Raw genomic sequence first — 20,853 nt, 5'->3', positions numbered from 1 at the left:
GAGTCGCTCTGTCTGGGGGCCGACGGCTCATTTGCAATTGTTTTGTTGTGGTTTGAGATGATTTGTCGTATATTGTTCATGCAGCTGTAGCTCAATTTAATGTTGTTCTTGTTGAATACTTTTCTTAGGGTGTTGTCTTTGGGAAAGTGTTTGTCAATCAGATTGAGGAATTTGTGTCCAATGTTAGTTGAGACGTTTTTGCTGTATGGGGGGTTGTACCAGATGATGTCGTTTCGTTTTCTGTTCTTTTTTGGCTGGTTTCCTGGCGTGGGTTCATAGGTGAGGGTGAAATTGTATCCGCTTTCATCAAGGGCTTTTTGGTACGGGGGGGTTGCTTGGTCAAATTCAGCTTTGCTAGATGACAGCATCGATAGCCTTTTATTGATTCCGGTAGGTATTCTTTTCGTGGTGGTGGGTGGGTGGTTGCTGTCATGGTGCACGTATTGGAGTGTTGTGTTGGGTTTCGTGAATGGTTGGTAGCTGTTATTTCTCAGGTTGAAAGTGACGTCAAGGAAGTTGACGGTTTGCTTGTTGGCTTCAATCGTGATCCGTAGGCCGTTCTCTTTGAAAATTTGGCATATGCCCTTCTTGGTATTCTCGCTGCTCCTTGGCGAGGCGCGACACACTGCCAGTCCGTCATCACGGTAAATACCAAGGTTCAGATTGAGGCTAGCGAGCTGGGAGAGGAGGAAACTCCCAACGAGTTCACACGTTTCTGCTCCGTCAAAACTTCCCATAGTGACGTCAAATGTTGCATTGTTCTTTTTTTGCCATGGTGTACTGTTGTGGATGAGAATGGAGTTTTTTGCGTGGATGATGATGTTTCTTTCGTTGCCTGTGATTGAGTCGTAGTCTGAGGCGAAGTCTAGTGCTTGAGTCAGTAGGTCTTGCGTGATGGAAGGGTAAAATTCCTCGATATCAAAGGAGATAAAGTTGTGCTGTTGTTTGTCTTGGATGTTGTTGAACCATTTGATTACTGCTGCTGTATTTCTCCATTGGTTGAGTGGTGTTTTGTCCTTGATTTTTGTGTTGACTCTGTCCAGGATTATTTTGCTGATTTTTCCTATTTCAGATTTAGTTGGGTTTATTAGTCGGCATGTTGGGTTATTTGCGAAGTTGGGTTTGTGGTCCTTCAATGTGATGAAGGCTTCCTTGTTGGCTGTGGCGTCCACCCTGTCCTCAATGTCCAGTTCAGCCGCGATCCTTTTATTTTCCAGGTGGATGTTCTGTAGGGTGTTGGGTTGCGCTTTTTTGTATGATTTGGTGATGCTTCTGTCCAGTAAGGTGTGGTGTTCTGGTATGTCCATTCTGTAGAAGTTTGTGGTTTTATCGGCAGCTATGATGAGGTTGTTTACTTTCTTGATGCGCTCCTTGTCATTTTTCAGCTTGGTGAGGAGTGGGTTGCGGATTGGCTTGAATTTGACTGATTGTATCATTTTGAGCATGTCGTTCTCAAAATCTTTTAGTTCCTCAACTGTGGGTGGGTTCTTGGTAGATTTGAATCCGTAGGTTTTCTTTTGCGTTCCTTTTGTTTCAGGGTGGAGGAAAAAATGTGCTTTCCACCGCATCCTTCTTAGGAAGTGTTCCGTCTTTTCTATGAGCCTTAGCTTGTAGTCATTCTGCGCGGGTATGGGAATGCTCTTCGTGGAGTAGTCGATGTTGAATTTTTCCATTTCTGATCGTCGTACAGTGCTCAACAAATGTCAATTTGGAGCGGAGTATATGTCTTAATAAGGTTATCCAAAAAATAGTGCTCGATACCGTAGTAGAGCGCAATATATGTATGTGTGGGAAAAAAATCACAAGACTATTTCATCTCTACAGGCCTGTTTCATGAGGGGGGGTACCCTCAATCATCAGGAGATTTTAATGGGAGCATTCGCATACCATAGTTTATATAGGGCACAGAGTGGGTGGGTACAGGCTGGCGTAGGGGCGTGGTGATTGGCTCATGTGTTACCTAGGAGGTGTTTCCGTCTATGGCGGCATGCTGTTACAATTTCGCTGCGCTTGTTGAGGGATGACAGGTCTGGATGGTAAATAATAAACAGTTTCTCTTTCAAGCATAGGTTGCATCTTTTATTACCACTATTGTAAGGTGTGCTGGATGCAAGAATTTGCCATGTTATTGAATATTCAAAGACAATAATGTTGAATATTCAATAACATGGAAAAAAAAATATTCAAAGACAATAATGAATATTCAATAACATGGAAAAAAAAATATTCAAAGACAATAATGAATATTCAATAACATGGCCCCCAGACAGAGCGACTCCAAAACCAACAAAGGCTGTAACTGTCGAAAGAAACCTGATTGCCCTCTCAACGGGGGGTGCTTACAAACATCAGTTGTCTACCAATCTAAGGTAATACGCAAGGACATTAACACATCCGACACATATGTAGGATTAACCGAGGGAGAATTCAAAACCAGATGGAACAATCACAAGGCTTCTTTCAGGAACAAAAACCTGCGAAATACCACAGAACTCAGCAAACACATTTGGGACCTCAAAGACAATAATGTTGAATATTCAATAACATGGCAAATTCTTGCATCCAGCACACCTTACAATAGTGGTAATAAAAGATGCAACCTATGCTTGAAAGAGAAACTGTTTATTATTTACCGTCCAGACCTGTCATCCCTCAACAAGCGCAGCGAAATTGTAACAGCATGCCGCCATAGACGGAAACACCTCCTAGGTAACACATGAGCCAATCACCACGCCCCTACGCCAGCCTGTACCCACCCACTCTGTGCCCTATATAAACTATGGTATGCGAATGCTCCCATTAAAATCTCCTGATGATTGAGGGTACCCCCCTCATGAAACAGGCCTGTAGAGATGAAATAGTCTTGTGATTTTTTTCCCACACATACATATATGTATATATATATATATGTGTGTGTGTGTATACGTGTATATGTATATATATACGTGTATATGTATATATATACGTGTATATGTATATATACATGTATATGTATATATACGTGTATATATGTATATACAGGTAAAAGCCAGTAAATTAGAATATTTTGAAAAACTTGATTTATTTCAGTAATTGCATTCAAAAGGTGTAACTTGTACATTATATTTATTCATTGCACACAGACTGATGCATTCAAATGTTTATTTCATTTAATTTTGATGATTTGAAGTGGCAACAAATGAAAATCCAAAATTCCGTGTGTCACAAAATTAGAATATTACTTAAGGCTAATACAAAAAAGGGATTTTTAGAAATGTTGGCCAACTGAAAAGTATGAAAATGAAAAATATGAGCATGTACAATACTCAATACTTGGTTGGAGCTCCTTTTGCCTCAATTACTGCGTTAATGCGGCGTGGCATGGAGTCGATGAGTTTCTGGCACTGCTCAGGTGTTATGAGAGCCCAGGTTGCTCTGATAGTGGCCTTCAACTCTTCTGCGTTTTTGGGTCTGGCATTCTGCATCTTCCTTTTCACAATACCCCACAGATTTTCTATGGGGCTAAGGTCAGGGGAGTTGGCGGGCCAATTTAGAACAGAAATACCATGGTCCGTAAACCAGGCACGGGTAGATTTTGCGCTGTGTGCAGGCGCCAAGTCCTGTTGGAACTTGAAATCTCCATCTCCATAGAGCAGGTCAGCAGCAGGAAGCATGAAGTGCTCTAAAACTTGCTGGTAGACGGCTGCGTTGACCCTGGATCTCAGGAAACAGAGTGGACCGACACCAGCAGATGACATGGCACCCCAAACCATCACTGATGGTGGAAACTTTACACTAGACTTCAGGCAACGTGGATCCTGTGCCTCTCCTGTCTTCCTCCAGACTCTGGGACCTCGATTTCCAAAGGAAATGCAAAATTTGCTTTCGTCAGAAAACATGACTTTGGACCACTCAGCAGCAGTCCAGCTCTTTTTTTCCTTAGTCCAGGTGAGACGCTTGTCGCGCTGTTTCTTGGTCAACAGTGGCTTGACACGAGGTATGCGGCAGTTGAAACACATGTCTTTCAAGCGTCTCTTGGTGGTGGATCTTGAAGCACTGACTCCAGCAGCTGTCCACTCCTTCTGAATCTCCCCCACATTTTTGAATGGGTTTTTTTTCACAATCTTGACCAGGGCGCGGTGATCCCTATCGCTTGTACACTTTTTCTGACCACTGTTTTTCCTTCCCTTTGCCTCTCCATTAATGTGTTTGGACACAGAGCTCTGAGAACAGCCAGCCTCTTCAGCAATAACCTTTTGTGTCTTTCCCTCCTTGTGCAATGTGTCGATGGTTGCCTTTTGGACAGCTGTCAAATCTGAAGTCTTCCCCATGTTTGTGTAGCCTTCAGAACTGGACTGAGAGACCATTTAAAGCCCTTTGCAGGTGTTTTGAGTTAATCAGCTGATTAGTTTGTGGCACCAGGTGTCTTCAAAATTTAACCCTTACACAATATTCTAATTTTGTGACACACGGAATTTTGGATTTTCATTTGTTGCCACTTCAAATCATCAAAATTAAATGAAATAAACATTTGAATGCATCAGTCTGTGTGCAATGAATAAATATAATGTACAAGTTACACCTTTTGAATGCAATTACTGAAATAAATCAAGTTTTTCAAAATATTCTAATTTACTGGCTTTTACCTGTATATGTGTGTGTGTGTGTGTGTGTGTGTATACATGTATTAGTAATATGTATTTGATACACATTTGTTTTTATTTCTATATTTAATACAAACACACTGTAGTACATCTCTCCCTCCTGAGCTCTTTCTCTTTGTTTAGGTATCGTTTTATGGTTATGGAGCGACTCGGCACTGACCTCCAGAAAATCTGTGAGCGCAATGGAGGTCGTGTTAAGAAGGCCAGCGTGCTCCGACTTGGTCAAGTAGTGGTGAGACCATCCTCAATTTATAAAAAAAAAAGTGATTTTTACGCTGTTCATTGTCAAATATCTGGCGTTCCAAGATAACACAAAGTCAATGACCAATTAAGGATGTGGGCTATGGCCTAAAATCTATACTTTGATACTTAACATTAGTTTTGACCAATACTACAAATTTGGATATTGATCCTGCTTTCCGCTCGAGTGCAGTTGGGATAGGATCCAGCATCCCCTGGGACCCCGAGAGGGATAAGCTGTACAAAATGGATGGATGGATGGATGGATCCAATACCAAGACTCTGTGGTTAAGTTTTTTTTATTCCTTTAACAAGTTCAAGACATAGTGCGATGGTGCGGCATCATTTACTGCCACAGTCATGGTCAGGATTGCTTCAGGAAAAAAGGATCTGGTGAGATTTTTCTCATTTCTATCGTGAAAGCAAAGTTGAAGGAAGTTGGGTTAAGAAGCTAATAAAGAGACGCCAAATAGCCTGGAAAGCAGCCGTAAGACAATCAAATATGACTTTTAACACCATCACCTGGTACATTTTGGTGTGTTTACCGCATTTTCAGACTGGTAAATTTGAATAAAAGCTTGCTTTATTCAGTTTCACATGTAGCATTTCGTAGGCTGTTAGCGTGAGCCAAGCAGCTAGCTGTGGGCGACAAAGAATGTATAGTATTTTAGACAAAAGCATGTTGTCTGTTTACTTTTAGTCTTCTTGCATAAGTACAAAAATGAATGAGTATTATTTCCGTAGGAATAACGCAGTGATCCTTGTATTTAAAAATAAAATTGGGCTTAATTTTTAAAGAAAACCTGCTTATGAAATGAGGCTGGGCACCCTCACGCCATCTCAAACACATAAGAGAGGAAAGCAATAGTTTATGCGCAGCTTGAATGGCTTCAACAATGGCAGCAGCTTACTCAAATCTCTTGTCCCATTGGCCGTGCTCATATGGATCAATTCCACCAATTTAAACCATTTTTTTTTAGAGTTGGCAAGCTTTAGAATAGGGCACAGTTTGTCTCGGTGTGGTCCCTTGATTTTGTTTTATTTTGTACGATTTATTTTTATCCGGTTGGTTCCTCTCTATCACATTACTGCGGGTAAAGTACAGCCATGTAAACAAAACCTTTGTCCAGAAAAATGGCTCCCCGGCACCCACAAATGCATTGCAAAATCTTGTGCCCTTTTAAACCCTGTTGGCCGTACCAATGCTGATACTGATACTTAAAATGTTCAAGATCATTACATAATTACATTATTGGTCACAATTATAATTAGACAATAACACAGGATGACAGTGTAACAATACGGCACCCACAATGCATTGCAAAATCTTGTGGCCTTTTAAACCCTGTTGGCCGTACCAATGCTGATACTGATACTTAAAATGTTCAAGATCATTACATAATTACATTATTGGTCACAATTATAATTAGACAATAACACAGGATGACAGTGTAACAATATATCATTTGAATGTTTTAATTATTACCTTATAATGGCTCTGATTTAAATTAATTGCTTTTTGCCAATGAAGCTCTCCTTTGTCCAGGGACTTATTTCCTGTTTGTAAACAATAACAAAAACAACAAAAATATTTTTTGGTAATAAAAAAATATCGATCTAACCACTGTAGTATCAACCATGATACTATACCCGATAATATACTTTATATTGTTGCTTTTAACCTTCAAGAGCTGTATCTTAGCATCTAGCATATCCTCCTACAGTGTATCGTGTAACCTGTTTAGCTCATCTTTGTCCATAAGTGATAATGATACTTGTAAGAAATGTAGTTTAATTGTCGCTATGGAGGCAAGGATTGCTGAGTTAGAAGTTTTTTGCACTGTGGAGGAACGTTAGCCACTAGCAAGAATGCTACAGTGCTTTGAGGCCGCCTTTGTTTTCTTGTAGCACAGCTAGACTGTCATCAACATGAATTATCACAATATGACAAATCGTATTAAAAGCTCTATCGTCGGCCCGATTTATATTGTACATCACGCAATCCAGTGGTCATTGTAACATAGTAAATGGTAAATGGGTTATACTTGTATAGCGCTTTTCTACCTTCAAGGTACTCAAAGCGCTTTGACTCTATTTCCACATTCACCCATTCACCACACATTCACACACTGATGGCGGGAGCTGCTATGCAAGGCCCTAACCACGATCCGTCAGGAGCAAGGGTGAAGTGTCTTGCTCAAGGACACAACAGACGTGACGAGGTTGGTAGACGGTGGGGATCGAACCAGAAACCCTCAGGTTGCTGGCACAGCCACTCTCCCAACTGCGCCATGTCGTTAATAACTATATATATATATATATATATATATATATATATATATATATATATATATATATATATATATATATATATATATATATATATACTCTATGATAATGTATTTTTTGAGTCAAACAGTTTTGTTAATTTATTCTAGGTCAATAGTTAGTTCTCCGTTTAATTTTCTTGATTTGTAGAATTTGTTGCCATTTAAGTTGTTGTGCCCACAGCCTGCTTTTTTGCTGTGTTCATAAACATATCCTCTTGATTTTAGCAGAAGCCGTTCCATTTTTTCCTTAGGCTAATTTATTATATTGTTTTTGACTTCTTTAAAAATTCAGGGTAGGGCTGGGCGATAAATCGAGTTTGTAAGATACTGTATATACATATAAAAAACATATATACAACCCTAATATATGTATATATATGTATATATATGTATGTGTATATACTGTATGTATATACATATATATTTTTATATGTGTGTGTATGTATATATATTTGTATATACTGTATGTGTGTATACATATATGTATGTTATGTATGTGTATATTTGCATATGTGTGTGTATGTATGTATATATACATATATATATATATATATATATATACACAATGAAGAAAATAAGTATTTGAACACTCTGCTATTTTGCAAGTTCTCCCACTTAGAAATCATGGAGGGGTCTGAAATTTTCACGGTAGGTGCATGTCAACTGTATGAGAGATAACCTAAAAAGAAAAATCCAGAAATCACAATCTATGATTTTTTTAACAATTTATTCGTGTGATACAGCTGAAAATAAATATTTGAACACCTGTCTATCAGCTAGAATTCTGACCATCAAAGACCTGTTAGTCCACCTTTAAAAGTCCTCCTCCACTCCACTGTATTATCCTGAATCAGATGCACCTGTGTGAGGTCCTTAGCTGCATAAAGACACTTGTCCACCCCATACAATCAGTAAGACCCAAACATTCAGCATGGCTATCCTCTTGATTTTAGCAGAAGCCGTTCCATTTTTTCCTTAGGCAAATTTATTATATTGTTTTGGACTTCTTTAAAAATTCAAGGTAGGGCTGGGCGATAAATCGAGTTTGTAAGATACTGTATATACATATAAAAAACATATATACAACCCTAATATATGTATATATATGTATGTGTATATACTGTATGTATATACATATATATTTTTATATGTGTGTGTATGTATATATATTTGTATATACTGTATGCGTGTATACATATATGTATGTTATGTATGTGTATATTTGCATATGTGTGTGTATGTATGTATGTATGTATGTATGGATATATATATATATATATATATATATATATATATATATATATATATATATATATATATACATACAATGAAGAAAATAAGTATTTGAACACCCTGCTATTTTGCAAGTTCTCCCACTTAGAAATCATGGGGGGGTCTGAAATTTTCACGGTAGGTGCATGTCAACTGTATGAGAGATAACCTAAAAAGAAAAATCCAGAAATCACAATCCATGATTTTTTTAACAATTTATTCGTGTGATACAGCTGAAAATAAATATTTGAACACCTGTCCATCAGCTAGAATTCTGACCCTCAAAGACCTGTTAGTCCGCCTTTAAAAGTCCTCCTCCACTCCACTGTATTATCCTGAATCAGATGCACCTGTGTGAGGTCGTTAGCTGCATAAAGACACTTGTCCACCCCATACAATCAGTAAGACCCAAACATTCAGCAAAGAGCTGTCCAAAGACACCAGAGACAAAATTGTACAACTCCACAAGGATGGAAACGGCTACGGAGAAATTGCCAAGCAGCTTGGTGAAAAAAGGTCCACTGTTGGAGCAGTCATTAGAAAATGGAAGAAGCTAAACATGACGGTCAATCTCAATCGGAGTGGAGCCCCATGCAAGATATCACCTCGTGGGGTCTCAATGATGCTAAGAAAAGTGAGGAATCAGCCCAGGACTACACGGCAGGACTTGGTCAATGACCTGAAAAGAGCTGGGACCACTGTTTCCATGGTCACTGTTGGTAATACACTAAGACGTCATGGATTGAAATCATGCATGGCACGGAAGTTTCCCCTGCTTAAACCAGCACATGTTAAGGCCCGTCTTAAGTTTGCCAATGACCATTTGGATGATCCAGAGGAGTCATGGGAGAAAGTTTTGTGGACAGATGAGACCAAAATTTACCTTTTTGGTCATAATTCCACTATGCGTGTTTGGAGGAAGAAGAATGATGCGTACCATCCCAAGAACACCATCCCTACTGTGAAGCATGGGGGTGGTAGCATCATGCTTTGGGGGTGTTTTTCTGCTTATGGGACAGGACGACTGTACTGTATTGAGGAGAGGATAACTGCAGCCATGTATTGTGAGATTTTGGCCAAAAACCTCCTTCCCTAAGTCAGATCATTGGAGATGAGTCGTGGCTGGATCTTCCAACATGACAATGACCCAAAGCACACAGCCAGGAAAACCAAGAAGTGGCTTCGTAAGAACCATATCAAGGTTCTGGAGTGGCCTAGCCAGTCTCCAGACCTAAATCCAATTGGAAATCTTTGGAAGGAGCTGAAAGTCTGTGTTACTCAGCGACAGCCCAGAAACCTGACTGATCTAGAGAAGATCTGTGTGGAGGAGTGGGCGAAAATCCCTCCTGCAGTCTGTGCAAACCTGGTGAAGAACTACAGGAAACATTTGACCTCTGTAATTGCAAACAAAGGCTACTCTACCAAATATTAATGTTGGTGTTCAAATACTTATTTTCAGCTTTATCACACAAATAAATTGTTAAAAAAATCATAGATTGTGATTTCTGGATTTTTTCTTTTTAGGTTATCTCTCATACCGTGGACATGCACCTGCCATGAAGATTTCAGACCCCTCCATGATTTCTAAGTGGGAGAACTTGCAAAATAGCAGGGTGTTCAAATACTTTTTTTCTTCACTGTATGTATATATATATATATATATATATATATATATATATATATATATATATATATATATATATACTGTATGTATATATATATATATATATATATATCAGTCGCGATCAAAAGTTTACATACACTTGTAAAGAACATAATGTCATGGCTGTCTTGAGTTTCCAATACTTTCTTACTACCACCCCCATGCTTGACGGTGGGCATATGGTGTTCCTGGGATTAAAGGCCTCACCTTTTCTCCTCCAAACATATTGCTGGGTATTGTGGCCAAACAGCTCAATTTTTGTTTCATCTGGCCACAGAACTTTCGTCTGGAAGGTCTTATCTTTGTCCATGTGATGTCAGACTTGTTTGATGAGCTTCAAGAGGTTGTCAGTCACTTCAGAGGTGTGCTTGAAGCTCATCAAGAGAATGCCAAGAGTGTGCAAAGCAGTAATCAGAGCAAAGGGTGGCTATTTTGAAGAAACTAGAATATAAAACATGTTTTCAGTTATGTCACCTTTTTTTGTTAAGTACATAATTCCACATGTGTTCATTCATAGTTTTGATGCCCTCAGTCACAATCTACAATGTAAATAGTCATGAAAATAAAGAAAACGCATTGAATGAGGAGAAGGTGTGTCCAAACTTTTGGCCTGTACTGTACATGTATGTATATACTGTATATATACAGGACTGTCTCAGAAAATTAGAATATTGTGATAAAGTCCTTGATTTTCTGTAATGCAACTAAAAGCATGAAAATGTCATACATTCTGGATTCATTACACATCAACTGAAATATTGCAAGGCTTTTATTATTTTAATATTGCTGATTATGGCATACAGCTTAAGAAAACTCAAAAATCCTATCTCAAAAAATTTGAATATTTCCTCAGACCATGTAAAAAAAAAAGACTCTGGAAAGAAGCACTGGACAGTTGCAGAGTGGTCCAGAGTCCTGTTTTCATACGAAAGCAAGTTTTGTATTTCATTTGGAAGTCAAGGCACTAGAGTCTGGAGGAAGGCTGGAGAGGAGCAAAATCCAAGTTGCTTGAAATCCAGTGTGAAGTTCCCACAGTCAGCAATGGTTTGGGGAGCCATGTCAGCTGCTGGTGTTGGTCCACTGTGTTTCATCAAGTCCAGAGTCAATGCAGCTGTATACCAAGAGATTTTAGAGCACTACATGCTTCTATCTGTTGAAAAGCTCTATGGAGATGATGATTTCATTTTCCAGCATGATCTGGCACCTGCCCACAGTGCCAAAACCACCAGTAACTGGTGTACTGACCATGGCATTACTGTCCTCGGTTGGCCTGCCAACTCCCCTGACCTGATCCCCAAAGAGAATTTGTGGGGTATTGTGAAGAAGAAGCTGAAAGACACCACACCCAATAATGCAAATGAACTAGAGGCCGCTATTGAAGCATCCTGGGCATCCATAACACCTCAGCAATGCCACAGGCTGATTGCCTCCATGCCACGCCGCAAAACAAACAGGCTAAAGAACAGCTTCTTCCCCAGGGCCATAACCATCCTGAACGGACTGCCCCATTGTCCCTCATAACTGCCTTCTCTTCGGTGCAATAACCCATTCCACCAACCACCCTGTTTTTGTTTTGTTTTTTCATGTATATATTCATTTCACACCATATTCATTGCACTTCTACATTTTTTAAATTTTTATATATTTGCACATTGTTTTTCTAGCATGCACACATCGCACTGTATGGAATGGCCTCAATCTCGTTACCTTGCGTAATGACAATAAAGCTGATTCTGATTCTGATTCTGATTCTGATTGATGCAGTAATCCGTGCAAAAGGATTCCCAACCAAGTACTGAGTGCATTAATTGACATTTTCAAATGTTTGATTTTGTTTTGCTGTTATAAATCTTTTTTTTTTAACTTTGTCTGAGGAAATATTCTAATTTTTTGAGATAGGATTTTCGAGTTTTCTTAAGCTGTATGCCATAATCAGCAATATTAAAATAATAAAAGGCTTGCAATATTTCAGTTGATGTGTAATGAATCCAGAATGTATGACATTTTCATGCATTTAGTTGCATTACAGAAAATAAAGGACTTTATCAGAATATTCAAATTTTCTGAGACGGTCCTGTGTATACATATGCGTGTGTATGTATATATATGTGTGTGTGTGTGTGTGTGTGTACACGTACGTACGTGTACGACCCACTTCATGAATGTTTTTTGTGACAAACAAGTATGTGCTCCAATCACTATCACAAAAAAATAAGAGTTGTAGAAGTGATTGGAAACTCAAAACAGCCATGACATTATGTTCTTTTCAAGTGTATGTAAACTTTTGACCACGACTGTATGTATTTGTAACTTTTTTTGTTTTGTATTGTTTTTTTAAAGACTAAGCTTTAAGTTGTATTATTGGCTGATGTCAACATTTTGTTTTTTTCTCATTGCGCTCCCGGCTGTCTCACCAATTTTTGCTGGTGTTTGTTTTTTTGTAATGTGTCTAGAGCAGGGCCATTCAACTGGCGGCCCGCGGGCCACATCCGGCCCGCCAAAACTTTTCATTTTGCCCACGGAACATCACCCAAGTAGGCTCGATGAAACCATTTAAACTCGGGTTGATTATGTATGCAGTACTCTCGCCACCCCATAGGGGGCAACAGCGAGGCATATGTGTCACAATGGAGCAGCAGTGGGGTGAGTAGAAAGACTTAATTCAACCCTGAAAAAAATCTAAATAAATCAAACTTTCAACAATAACTGGACAACAAACTATGAATGTTCTGCCCTGAGCTATTGCTCGAGTCATTGTTTCCTTTAGGACGTGTTACACAGAGGACACTGTACTAGAAAAGCAAAACATTTTCTTGATCAACAGCTTTTATAATCAAGTTAGACCAAAAAGATGCAACAAATACGGCGAAACATAAAAGCAAAGGGTAAAAAACATCCCTGTGTGCGATATAACATAACTTTTCTGCAGAAATATGTTGTAGAATTCTGCTTCCGTCTGATACACGCATTTTAGGCTGGCTGCTCTGCTATTAAAGGGGTTATGATTTTTTTTAAATTTTGGTCTAAGTAACAGGTGCTTTGGTCAAAATTTTGCATATATTTTGCCTTACAGACCGCATTCTTACTGTCTCTTCAGACTGCGCTGTTTTATGGACGATTTTGTTTACGTGCCAAGCCCCCTTTGACTGCATCTTCACCCTGTCAGCTATGTTGTAGTTTTTATTTCTTCCATATTGAGTCTACCGACAGATATAACTTTGAACTATATGCTACTGTACGCTACAGAGAAGGATTTTAGCATGTATGTGCATGTACGAGCCAGTCTGCCCCACAACAAGAAGATATATGCAAAATTTTCAATTCCAAACTGCTCGTTTGGAGCAAGTTTGGAAAATGCCAACATTGTTTTATAAATATCCCCACCACACCTACATTGTTTGATTTCACATTTTCGGGACTTACGGGGATCCTAAATGCAGGAAAACAGGTACATCGGGTAAGAAAAGTTGATTTGGCTGAATAGGGCCAATTTAAATGAAAACGCTCAAGTGATGAGAGTGATGTACACGGTAAACCCTCTTGCACCATGTTGAGAATCAATAGACGAAGAATACAAAAACAGCAAGTTATCGATGTCGGCAAAGTTATCAAGTTCATTTTCGTTCGAATAATTGTCTTAATGATTATCGTCGCAGTCCTATAAAAATAGTTGACGCCACAGGTCAACACTCCTCATCTGGTCCATAAAGGCTGATAGCAACCTGGCCATATTTGTATGTTTGTAGACTTAGGATTGTACAAAGTCAATTACACAGTTTAGATCTTCCTCAAAGATCAGTTGTTGTGAGTTCAGGTTTGGAGTAAGTAAACTATTTGTTCCTTAAATTTATTGTCAACCCAGTTTGGGCCATAAACATAATTATTGTACAAATTTAATTAAAACAACTGATCTGTGATAAAGGAGCTCGGTAACCATTACAAATCTTTTTGGGTCTCAGGTAATATATATAAATTGATTTTTAAATGACCACGAGATCTTGATTTACAATTGGAGTGGAATTCATGACCTGCCCAGTCTTTTTTCTTTGATAAAAATGTAGGTCTCGCAGAAAAGCTACATCATATTTTAAGTGCATAAGGTGATTAAATACCTTGGCTCTTTTAACAGGTGTGTTAAGCCCGTTGATGTTCAAATAGCAGTCTTCCTTGCATTATCATTTTTTCCCCATATTTATGTATAAATGTTACATAGAATTTACAGGTGTATGTTAGAAAACAAATTGATAAGAAGGTACAGTAGAAGACTATCCAGCCTTTAGTTTTTTTCTCTCTAAGGTAAAAAAGAGCACTGTTTTCAAAAGTCAGAGGGTGCCCCTATCCAAATTGCAAGCCCCCCCACACACACTTTTTCTCTTGCTGCCCTCACCCCCCTCACAATCATTATCAAAGACTAATGATTTGTGACATAACAGCAACATGTAATAATGAGTTCACTATACCTTAGTCAAACACTTTTTTTTTTATGTTAAAAAGTGTAAAAGTAAACTTCCAAAATCCAAATAGTAAACATCATTGAGTGTGTAATTAAAGAAACAATATGCAAATGTTTTGTCTTATACCAAGTCTTGGTCCAAAAACTTTTGGGCTTCATCAGGTCAGTACAAGGTGAGCGGTTGGTCTTCGTGTGTGATGCGCAGCCAATGTGGATTATGTGGAGTTTGATGCTTTTTCTGGTACATGGCTCACTTGATATTGAATGCATAACATAAACTTTTTAAAGTGTGATTTAGTTTTTTTTTCGCCCTCTTCTTCTGTCAATTAATGTCCATGTCTATCTTTTTTCGACTTTGTGTTGTCATTACATTCTAAATAGTCTTAAAGGGGAACTGCACCTTTTTGGAATTTTACGTATCGTTTACAGTCATTATGAGAGACAAGAAGAGAATTTTAATGCATTGTAACTCATAAATAAACATAAATAAAAGTCTGCTTACAATGGAGTAGGGTTGTTCGGTATACCGTCCATCCATCCATCCATTTTCTACCGCTTATTCCCTTTGGGGTCGCGGGGGGCGCTGGAGCCTATCTCAGCTACAATCGGGCGGAAGGCGGGGTACACCCTGGACAAGTCGCCACCTCATCGCAGGGCGTTCGGTATACCGGTACTAATAAAATACCGCGATACCAATTGATTGAAATTGGTACTATACTGCCTTTGAAATGTACCGGTACCGTTCTTTCATCTAAGTGCCGCTGTGTTGCGGTCACTACAGAAGCGCATGATGTTGTGTGTCAAAACGCACACACAAAGTGCATACAAGCAATAAGATCTTGGAGAGGAAGAATGGCAAAAAACAACAATTCAACTGGTTAATAAAGAGGGTGGTGAAGCGCGATATGGAGGTATTTGGGCTTCAAAACTAACGATAAAGTGACACTTTAAACAAGGAAGCGCCGCGCTCATACTTGCCAACCCTCCCGAATTTTCCGGGAGACTCCCGAATTTCAGTGCCTCTCCCAAAAATCTCCCGGGACAACCATTCTCCCGAAAATCTCCCGATTTTCAGCCGGACAACTATATTGGGGGCGTGCCTTAAAGGCACTGCCTTTAGCGTCGTCTCTCACCTGAAAAGGAGACCATTATATATGTCTCCGTTATCCATAGGTTTATCTATAACCTAGGCAGACACGGAGCTATTTCTCAGCGTGTGTTTATTCCAGCCGGCACGTTAATACTGTAGCGGCTGGCTACGGGGTGTTAGCCAATGACTGTGGCTGGGGGGCGGGACTTCCGGGAGAGATAGGGAAGTGACGTTGTTAATAAGAAGTGGGTGTTGGGGTTTTGCGGGGAAAAGGGATTGACACACATTGGAGCTGTTGTGTGGTTGAATTACATCTTGTGCAATAAAGACAAGACAAACAAAGAAGTCGTATGAGCCTACATTCCTGGGATTATTACAATACACTGACACTTAACATCCGGATTCCCATCATGCATTGCTTCAAAACTACGGCACGTTGTAATATCCAAAATTTCCAGCCGGACAACAATATTGGGGGCGTGTCTTAAAGACATTGCCTTTAGCGTCCTCTCTCACCTGAAAAGGAGACTATTATGTATGTCCCCGTTATCCATAGGTTTAACTACAACCCATAACACGGTGGCCGAATGGATATAGTCACTCATGAACGGTCAGAGAAGCGGCGGCAACTCAGTATTATGGGCCACCTTGCAAGCAACATTCCGTTCTCATTTGTGGATGATTTCAACTAATCCGTGAAGGATATGTTCAGAGATCGCTCGCCAGTACTCAAATGGCAAAACAAAGGCTACTCAAATAGTGAAAGGTAAGTGTTATTTTTTTTTTTTAAAGTAAGCAGCAAGTACAGTACAGCTAGTAGAACAACTGTCTTTTCATTACTGTTTACTGTACTATATATATATATATATATATATATATATATATATATATATATATATATATATATATATATAATTATATAAGAAATACTTTAATTTCAGTGAATTCTAGCTATAAATATACTCCTCCCCCCGATTTCCCGAATTCGGAGGTCTCAAGGTTGGCAAGTATGGCCGCGCTTCAAGTGTTGCTTTAAAACACGCCTCGCCAATTGTGGCGATTAGTATTACCACCTTTGCTTCATACGGGAATATAGTATCAACATTCTAAAGGTCGGTTTCCCACACATTGTACAGTAAGTGATGGTTTATTATGTTTGTTGGCTCTCATGAATTTAGTAGTAATCAGTGTTCTAGGCAAAGGAAAAAGCGAACGTTGTGATGCGTTTTTGAAATTAATGCGCCGCTATATGCTTAAAATGAGCAAAAATGTAAACGTTACATGTTATTATCATTGTGCCTGTTACTAAATTACATATACCTACAGCAGGTGCTTGGATGTTTTTTTTTTGAGCGCTTTATAGGCAGAATAGAGTGTCTCTCATTGACTCCATTGTAAACTGACTTTTGATCACATTTATTTACTAGTTAAAATGCCTAAAACAAAACAAATGTGTGCTTGTCTTTCATAAGGATTGGGAATGATATTCCATCCATCCATTTTCTACCGCTTATTCCCTTTTGGGGTCGCGGGGGCGCTTGAGCCTATTTCAGCTACACTCGAGCGGAAGGCGGGGTACACCCTGGACAAGTCGCCACCTCATCGCAGTGGGAATGATATTCAAAATTAAAAAAAAAAAGTGCAGTTACCCTTTAAAAGAAAACTAAGAAGCCCTGAATTTATTTACACAGAACATTTGAAGTTTATCTTTTAGTAGGGTTGTCAGAAGTGCTACTGACAGTTTGATTATGTTTGTGTTTTCCTGTGTTTAGAATCACTTCGTGTCCTGGTGCTCTTGTTTTGTCAGTGTGTTCTGTTTGGTCCCTGTATTTTGCAGCACCTTCACTTTCTGTGCCATGTCCTGTCAGCACACCTGTTCCTTGTTTAATTAGTTATATTTAGTTTAGTTTATTTTATTTTCAGTGTTGTGCTGTTTTGGGTTCCACGTCTCTTTGTAGGTAATAAATTGTGTTTTACTTGCATTCTGCCTGCCGTTCTCTGCATCCTTGGGGTCACGCCGAAGTAACGCTCACCACCCCGTGACAGATGTAACGGTATCAAAATCATACGGTACGATATTATCACGATATAAAGACCAAGGTACGATAATATTGTAGTGAATCTCTCTCTTTCTTTCTTACCTTCGCCAAATAGGTTTTGTTTTTGCCAGGGTTCCTTTGTGTGTTTTGTTAACAACATAACTCTGTTATGGATAGGTTTTAATGAATTTTTCAGGAAATTTTCCAAACAATTCCTCTCATCTACTACGAACACACTTCACTTGCTCCTTATGACGTTCCTCGCCTCCACCTTGTCGGCCCTCTGCTCTGCATAGGATTTTGGTCAATGTAGTTTATTTCAGACCTGGCCAACGCTAAAGCGCCAGAAAAAAACTGCACACCAAGTTTTTGTTTGACACCGTCGGAACATTATTTTAAAGACTTTGAAACCGCAATAGTACGGTACCTACACCCCTAATTTTTAGTAGTTGGTCACTTCCTTAAATACTCAAAGATTTTAATACAACACAAAGCTCCAAAAAAATTAGGGGTTCAAGCAACCAGTCACATTTTTCATTCAAAATTCTGTAGCGGACAAATAATTTTTAATGACTGCCGTCCAAGCGCAAAACATTGACACACCAGCAGACTGTTTTACTTAATGAAATAGCATTTTTCGTTTCCGATACATCAAGTAGTCTTTCACTAGGCTGTCTGTATACATAAAAAATGACATTCCTTTGTCCACTTCTAGGTCGATGTGCTGGAGTATATGCATCAGAATGAGTATGTCCATGCAGACATCAAAGCTTCCAACCTCATGCTGGGTTACAAAGACTCTCAAAAGGTTAGTCCATTGTAGATCTCTATAGACTTAACTTCCTGACAACTTCTAACTGCCAAATTTGTGTTGTAAATATAGTTGGATTTAAAATCCAAATGCTGTGTCATTAGAACTATCCTTCGATAAATAACCAACATAGTTTATTTGTTGTCGTTTTTGGATTACGTACATGTTCTATTTCTACATTTATTTACTTTCATGAAATTTAAAACATTTTGGAATCTTATTTTTTAGTGTATTTGAAGAACATGCAGCTATACTTGTGCATGTACAACACTCAGATTATAAAAGTTTGATCGCTTTCCGTTTTGTCTTTTCTGTATTGTAGGTCTACTTAGTCGACTATGGGCTGTCCTACAGGTACTGCCCTGATGGAGCACACAAAGAGTATAAGGAAAACCCAAAGAAAGGCCACAATGGAACTATTGAGTACACAAGTCTTGATGCCCACAAAGGTGTTGGTAGGTTGTAGCCGCTGGAAAAGTAGCCCCCAAAAGTTGACTCGAGGTAACTGAACTTTTTTTTGATAGTTGAAGACATTTTATCTTTAATCCAAAAGGTTCTTGAGCTCTGAATGTTTTGGTGAGATTCCATAAATAGTTCCCTGTTGGGTGTGTCAAATGAGGTTGTGAAAGATTGTTGCTGTATACAACATCCTAACCTTGTGAGGTCTCACTCCTTAGAGAAAGTGGTCACTAGCCTTTTGCCACCAGAAAGGTGGCATGACCTAATCATGTGAACCGGCCAGTCACACCTGGTAGCAAAGCACTTACGCGTGAACAACTAACAAGTCCATTTGCCTCGATTCAACTTTTGTACATTACCTACACCAAGATGACCGATAATCTGTGTGTCAATTGTTGAAAAGACTAGCAGATCCATACAATACACTCACAAAAACAACATTATACAGATTTGAACACCTGAGACCAGAACTAGAGATACACTAAATTGCCAAAAGTATTTGGCCACCCGCCTTGACTCACATATGAACTTGAAGTGCCATCCCATTCCTAACCCATAGGATTCAATATGATGTCAGTCCACCTTTTGCAGCTATTACAGCTTCAACTTGTCTGGAAAGGCTGTCCACAAGGTTTCAGAGTGTGTTTATAGGAATTTTCGACTATTCTTCCAAAAGCGCCTTGGTGAGGTCACACACTGATGTTGGTCGAGAAGGCCTGGCTCTCAGTCTCCGTTCTAATTCATCCCAAAGGTGTTCTATCGGGTTCAGGTCAAGACTCTGTGCAGGCCAGTCAATTTCATCCACGCCAGACTCTGTCATCCATGTCTTTATGTACCTTGCTTTGTGCACAGTCCTGTTGGAAGAAGAAGCGGCCCGCTCCAGGAATTGGGCTTGGCCCCTTAGTTCCAGAGAAAAAAACTCTGTAACAAGATGGCGGCGCCCTGATGGCAGTGGCTTGCAGACGCTCTTGGAAATGTAGAGCGATTTGGCAAAAATACCCGTCAATTCTGTCTATTTCATGGCTGGCTCACAGCGTGGACACTTCGTGATCAGATACGACCGACAGACGATTCTGGATGTGGATAGATCGGGCCGTTATAGGCTGAAAGATGCGGGTACTTTCGACCTCCTCGCTAGCATGGGGATTCTTCGCCGGCTACATCCAGCGGCCTCGAAAGCAGCGGAGTTAAGTGCCAGCGAGGACCGTCAACGGAAGACACGTAAGCGGTGTGAGCGGAAGCAGAAGCGGGGATGCCGAGCGGGGCTAACAACAAAGCGAAAGGCTAATCCTCAAAGAAGCGCTAGTCCGGGTGAGAAGTTTGTTAAAATAGAACTAGCCAGCGCCAGGCTGGATAATACCTGCACACATAGCAACTATTTTAGAACAATACACAACTCAAAAAATGTTTTTTCTGTGTCAGAAGTAGACATGCACTCTACTGAGGTGGCAAGTTATGATGCGTTCGGTTTATCACAACATCAAGCAAACAATCGGAAAATTCCCGTCATATCAATTCCTAGATATGGTCGAAATTATTTAAAGTGCACTACACATAATAAACACAACATTATTAATATTGCTACTACGGATAATTTCAACAAAAACTCCTCAAAACAGCCCACTACCTATAATATGGGCTTCTTAAACATAAGATCATTATCTTCCAAAACGTTATTAGTTAATGAGGTCATTAGAGACAATAATCTTGACGTTATTGGTCTCGCCGAGACCTGGCTCAAACCAGACGATTTCTTTGCGGTGGGTGAGGCGTCTCCTCCTGGCTATGCGGGAGCGCATATTGCCCGTCCCATTAAAAGGGGTGGGGGAGTTGCACTCATACACAATAAAAAC

The 20,853-nt window shown here is 39.5% G+C and overlaps 1 protein-coding gene across 8 annotated transcripts in view; it reads left to right on the top strand.

Annotated features, from left to right (window-relative positions):
* vrk2 (VRK serine/threonine kinase 2) overlaps positions 1-20,853 on the top strand; it is a 99,394-nt gene that overhangs the window by 25,997 nt on the left and 52,544 nt on the right. For 5 of the 8 annotated variants that reach the window (XM_061963596.1, XM_061963579.1, XM_061963571.1 and 2 more), the window contains 3 exons: positions 4,767-4,875; positions 18,446-18,538; positions 18,864-18,996. In XM_061963596.1, coding sequence (XP_061819580.1) covers positions 4,767-4,875; positions 18,446-18,538; positions 18,864-18,996 — 335 coding nt within the window. Of the gene's footprint in view, positions 1-4,766; positions 4,876-16,309; positions 16,458-16,693; positions 16,827-18,445; positions 18,539-18,863; positions 18,997-20,853 lie in introns of those variants that run through there. The other 3 variants (XM_061963638.1, XM_061963629.1, XM_061963621.1) reach the window with 3 other exon arrangements.

The sequence above is a fragment of the Nerophis lumbriciformis genome, linkage group LG02 (assembly GCF_033978685.3).
Source record: "Nerophis lumbriciformis linkage group LG02, RoL_Nlum_v2.1, whole genome shotgun sequence".
Classification (NCBI taxonomy): domain Eukaryota; kingdom Metazoa; phylum Chordata; class Actinopteri; order Syngnathiformes; family Syngnathidae; genus Nerophis; species Nerophis lumbriciformis.
The sequence above is the reverse complement of the archived record's forward strand: the minus strand, read 5'-3'. Positions and strand labels throughout refer to the sequence as shown.